This window comes from Brachypodium distachyon, chromosome 4 (assembly GCF_000005505.3).
Source record: "Brachypodium distachyon strain Bd21 chromosome 4, Brachypodium_distachyon_v3.0, whole genome shotgun sequence".
Lineage (NCBI taxonomy): Eukaryota > Viridiplantae > Streptophyta > Magnoliopsida > Poales > Poaceae > Brachypodium > Brachypodium distachyon.
In genome coordinates, this window is record NC_016134.3 from 19,498,144 (window position 1) to 19,503,713 (window position 5,570).

The 5,570-nt window shown below is 47.5% G+C and overlaps 2 protein-coding genes across 2 annotated transcripts; one reads left to right on the forward strand and one right to left on the reverse strand.

The window, feature by feature from the left end:
• Positions 1–208: 208 nt before the first annotated feature.
• Positions 209–4,665, reverse strand: LOC106866810. The gene is made up of 4 exons (XM_014902654.2): positions 4,480–4,665; positions 2,320–2,398; positions 639–764; positions 209–525 (listed from the first exon to the last, which is right to left on the reverse strand). Exons 1-4 carry the CDS (start codon positions 4,663–4,665, stop codon positions 209–211), a joined length of 708 nt encoding a protein of 235 aa, XP_014758140.2.
• A 201-nt stretch (positions 4,666–4,866) lies between these two features.
• On the forward strand, positions 4,867–5,262 carry LOC104584985. The gene has a single exon (XM_010240855.1). It carries the CDS (start codon positions 4,867–4,869, stop codon positions 5,260–5,262), a length of 396 nt encoding a protein of 131 aa, XP_010239157.1.
• The last annotated feature ends 308 nt before the right edge of the window (positions 5,263–5,570 follow it).

The window sequence follows — 5,570 nt, forward strand, 5'->3', positions numbered from 1 at the left end:
AGCACAATTTTTTTTTTAACTGAGTACCGAGCAATATTAAAAGGCACAGGCCGATAGCCGCCATCAAATTGATAAGACAAGCATCAATTCTTCCACTTTATTGACAAAGAGCAATGCCACGTATCATCACGTCTAAAGTGTATAAACTTGCTTCAAGCGTAGTAGAACATGATATATATACGACGGCATGCGACTATCGAGATCGCGATCAGGAGCAGGCGAGTGTAGAGTTGACGGGCGCGAAGCTGAAAGTGGTGGTCCACGCGTAGACGAACTTGATCACGTCGCCGCTCCTCACGGCGCGGCCGTCGTTGAGGGTGCAGAGCTGGCCGTCTGGGTCCGCCCGGATCACGGCTGGGTCGACGCGGATGGCGGATTGGAACCCTGGGCACAGGAGCTTCACGTTGGTCTGTGAGCAGATGCAGCTGTTTCTCACCTCCACGGAGAACTCCTGGTACCTTCCCACCTTGGTCCTCGCCGTCCTCTGGGCCACCTGGAGATCCGACAGAGAGCACAGCGCGTCACCTGCAGGAGACAAAAAAATGAGAATATGACATGGAAGTGAGCTACTCCGTAGTTCATTTTGGCCTCCGTCCATTTCGTAGTTTATTGGAGCCCATGGATGGATGTATACATACAGGATGTGTTGCAAAGGCAGAACGCGAGCAACATGGCGAGGATCTTCAGCAGCTTGGCCTCCATTTTCCTCTCTGAGTTTGGTATTGATCGATTATCTGTTGTCTTGTTTCTTGCAGTGCCTTGCCCTGTTGAACGCTTGGGGTTTCAGAGGGCTATTTGTAGAACCACTCCAACGCGGGGTGCTTTCTTTGGCAGATGCATGTGGCTATTTTTACGCCCTATTTACCACATGTATAGCTGTTTCTGAACGGATCCATAAATGTCTTGATTGTTCCTTAATTAAGTGGGAAACATATATGCCGAGGATACGTTGCAATTGTAATTAAACCTACTATCTTTGCCGACCGGTTAACATACATAAATTTTGAGCGATCAGTAAATCTGAAAACTGATTTTGTTTGCGAGACATAACTCGGTACTGATCCCCTGGCAAAAAAACCAAAAAAACAGCGACTGAATATCTTTATGTTGCGGTCAGTTTCAGTGATGCCATAATTAAGTCGAAGTACTTTTTTCGTCCCTCAACTTGTCGGAAAGTTCGCTTTTCGTCCCTCAAAAAAATTTCGTACTTTTTTCGTCCCTCAATTTTCAAAACCAGACACTTTTAGTCTCTCAGTCCATCCAAAGTGCTTTTCCTAGCCACGTGTCTGGTTTTCGCATATTTTTTTCACTTATTTTTTTCCAATCAAGATATGAATGATGCAGATGGAGGAGAAATACAACCAGTGCCTGGACGAAATCCAGAACACGACGACGGTCAATTTCAACGGCCTCGGCGGTCACGGGATTAAGTGCAAACCGGATACGTGGCTAGACAAACTGCTTCGGATAGCCTTAATGACTAAGAGTGTCCGGTTTTGAAAGTTGAGGGATGAAAAAAGTACGAATTGTTTTTGAGCGACGAGAAATGAACTTTCCGACAAGTTGAGTGACGAAAAAAATACTTTTCTCTAATCTTTATTGTGAAGCAAATAATACAGTACTGAGTTGATAAAGTTGAACCTTGTGATATGCATGTACATACAGAGGTTCATAAGATATCCTTCTCTTAGTTTTCCTCCTCATTGGTCACTTTTTATAAACTTAAAAAGGACTGAGCCATGCCGGGGCGATTCTATCGGTCAGACTTCGTAAGGCTCTAGTCAAACACTCCAAAGCTAAAGCGGCTTCATGGCCATTTTTTGGCTGTTGTGTGTTGCGGATATTGCTTGTATTCCTTTACAAGCTAGAGTTGAGTAAAGTTTATTTTCAAAAAAATAGTTGATTGTCTAGAGAGCACCCAATATTTTGGCCATTACAGTTAAATTTTATAATCTGTAAACATTTTATTTGTTTTCGACCACTTCTAATCAACAAATTTGTTTTCTGAACGGAACTTCTATATTATTTACCTCTTGTAAGCCACACCGACGTATGTGAGATGTGGTATCATTGTTAATCTATCATGCGTTCTGTAAAACAGGAAAGTGGAAACTGATGCTATTTTTTCAACGAGTTTCCACACAAAAATTTGGTGCCTAGATTCTTGATCTATTACTATATTATCCTGTTGTTTTCTAAAATTATTTTGAAAAGTGTAAATTTAGGGACTTCAGTTGGTGCCGCTAACAATAGGCATTTCGAATAAAATAGATACCATTTTTTCAAATTTATCTGATGGACTTGATGGTTTGAGCCTACCGTCTTTTCTACTTTCATCAAAGTTTCCACTGGCGCTGGGGACATCCGTTGTCCCATATTCATCACGGCTGGGCACACTCTGTAAGCTACAAAAAAGAGTCAAGAACTGCGGAAAATGCAAAGGCAACTGAACAATGCCATCCCCAGGCCTTCTCTAATGCAAAAGCTTTAGTGAACAACACATGCTTTGACCAGAACTAGTCACTGACTTTTTTTCCAACAAATATCTGAACTATTCACTGAATTTTTTTAGAAGTCCAAAGAGCCTATTTTAGGGCCAAATTCCAAGCAAACTAACATGGGAGAATGCCAACCCAGATCAACAAGATTCTGATCTGAAGAAGCCATAAAAATGTTGGTAAACAATTTAGACAAATTACTCATGAAAGCATCTCCTATATGCGAACTCCTTGGCCAAAAACCGCTTCAACTTAGTCAAAGAAAAAGAAGAGTTTGTTAAGCAGCAGAAGCTCGAAGCTGACAAACTTAAGAAGATAGAGGAGGAACTTCAAGCGTCCATAAAGGCTCGGCCGGAGTCATCCGACACTTTGGGCAGAAGCGCTCCCCCTCTTCGAAACGCCCATCGCGGGTCCCGTTTCTATAAACTACCCGAGGAAGACAGAACACATGCGGTTCGCGATCTCTCCTCAAGCTTCCTGTCAGCAGATGATCGCAACGAGGCGACACTTGGGATTACTGAAGAGGCACTCCGAGCTGCGAGTACTCATCTACAGTCAATCCCACTGCCCGACAATGACCCACGCTGGCGCGCCCGTGAGAAAATCCTTAAAGGATTAGCTAAAGCAGGAGCTTCGTGTATCAAGCAAAACCTGACCGCCCTGCCTCATAAGGACGGCGAGCCTCAGCATGATCGACAACTGCCCGACTCGGGTCAAAACAAGCGTGAGCAAAACCCTCGCAGAAAGACTCAATCTCCTCGTCGAGTCACTACCCGCCTAGCTGGCCATAGGGAGGACTCTCCTGATTCAGACCACAAAGCATGTGGAGCGCCATGCTTTAGTCGTCGGATTCGCCAAACTAGGATGCCAAGAAATTTCAAGCCACCTTCTAGCCTGATCAAATATGATGGTACGCAGGAGCCCAGAACCTGGTTGGAGGACTACCTCACCGCGATTCGATGCTAGGGTGGAACTCGAACCACCGCTATGCAGTATCTTCAACTCCAGCTTAAGGGTCCGACTCGCACCTGGCTGAACAGCTTGCGCGACGGCGAGCTCACTTCATGGGACGAGCCGGTACAAGCTTTTACGCGTAATTTCAAAGCCACGTATAAGCGGCCAGTGTCTCTTGAACAACTCCGGTCGTGCGTTCAGTGCGAGGGAGAGTATATCCGCTCCTATATCCAGTGAAGGACCAACTCAAAGCACGCCTCTGAAGAAATCTCAGATGAAAGCGCCATAGACGTATTCAAACGAGGTCTTCATCGAGTCAAGCTCAAAGAAGAATTGGGTCGCGTTCAACCCTCTACCATCGGATATCTGAGGGAAATCGCCAACCGATGGGCTGACGGAGAGGACTCAGTTCGCAATGAACGAGGTCGATCCCCAACCAATAGTGCCGATCGCGCCTTCGAGAGAGGAAGGAAACGCAAGGGTCGCACATACAAAGAACTAGCCTCGCCCGATCTCATCGCAGCCACTTCCCACGTGGAGGGTGACCGCGGCGGCGAAATCCGCGAGCCTAAACCTCAGTGGCGACGCAAGGGAGGCCAACTTACGCTCTCTCAGCAGTTGATGGCCTCTTGCCCGTTCCACATTTACAAAGATGAACAGGACAACATCAAGCCTAGCCATCCCCTGCGGGAGTGCAGACAACATTCAAGGAGTTCGCCTCGAGCTTACCAGAGCACAGCAAACAAACTCGCAAATGAGTTATCCCCATTACCCCGGCGATAGAGTCGTCATGACGTCACCGGCGACTCTGGCCATCGGAGCCTCGTCGGCCCACGTACTACAGACTAACCTAGTCGAGGTAATGAATCACTCTTTGGAGCAAACACTTGTTGCCGTCGAGTCGTATCCAGCCCCAGCAGGCCACGTTTGCATGATTCAGAAGAGCATGCCAATGAACAGGGTCCAGAAGCTAATAACCCGACAAGTACATATGGCCGTGGCCACACCACTAGAAGTGCCACAATACCTTGATTGGTCTGAAACACAAATCAGTTACTCTTGAGAAGATCACCCTCCCAGGGTCCCATGGCCTGGACACGCTGCTCTGGTACTCGAAGCCCAGATCGGCGGGTACATGATGAACAAAGTATTTGTCGATGGCGGAAGTGGTCTCAATCTCATTTATGCTGACACCCTCCGTAGGATAAACCATTCCGTGACAAAGCTTCCTGCAACGGACACAACCTTCCACGGCATCATACCGGGCAAAGCAGCCACGCCACTTGGAAGAATCAGCCTGGACGTGGTATTCGGCTCACCCGACAATTTTCGGCATGAAAGACTCGACTTCAAAGTAGTCGACTGGCCTTCACAGTATCACGTGGTACCGAGCCGAGTCGCGCTGGCTCGCTTCATGGCGGTCTCGCATTACGCTTATCTCAAGCTCAAAATGCCAGGGCCCAGCGGCGTGATCACCGTTTCAGGAAATTTCACGCGATCAGACCTCTGCGACAAAGAATTCCACACAATTTCTGAGTCCTTCAGCATGCATGAAGAATTTGAGCAGCAAAAAGCCTCAACTGGCTTAGAGCAAACACCAATCTCTAAGAAGCCGGCTCATCAGCCCAAGTTCAACAAGAAAGTGGACACCAAGGAGGTCCAGGTCCATCCGACCGACTCTAGCAAGACCGCTGTCATATCTACAAGCCTTCCTCCGGCACAGGAGAACGCGCTCGTCGAGTTCCTCCATGAGCGCTGGGAAATCTTTCCCTGGTGCCAGCAGACATGCCAGGAATTCCCAGGGAATTAGCCAAGCATGCACCGTAAAGTGGACGAGAACGCAAAGCCGGTGCGACAACCCATGCGGCGTTTCTCGGAGTCAAAGAGCAAAGCCATCGGGGAGGAAGGTAAATGACTCCTCGAAGCTAAATTCATCAGGGAGATAAAACAAGTGACCTGGGTAGCAAACCCCGTCCTTGTCCCCAAGAAGAATACAACAATGTTGCGTATGTGCGTCGACTTCACATCGCTTAACAAGCACTGCCCAAAGGATCACTTCCCTTTGCCCCGGATTGACCAGATCATCGACTCGACTGCAGGCTGCGATCGACTGTCCTT

Coding starts and splice junctions, on each gene's coding strand:
- LOC106866810 (XM_014902654.2), bottom strand. CDS start 4,665: ATGGTTTATCCTACGGAGGGTGTCAGCATAAATGAGATTGAGACCACT. Junction 2,399..4,479: donor TGTGTTTCAGACCAATCAAG/GTATTGTGGCAC, acceptor TGTAGCTTACAG/AGTGTGCCCAGCCGTGATGA. Junction 526..638: donor CTGCCTTTGCAACACATCCT/GTATGTATACAT, acceptor TGTCTCCTGCAG/GTGACGCGCTGTGCTCTCTG.
- LOC104584985 (XM_010240855.1), top strand. CDS start 4,867: ATGGCGGTCTCGCATTACGCTTATCTCAAGCTCAAAATGCCAGGGCCC.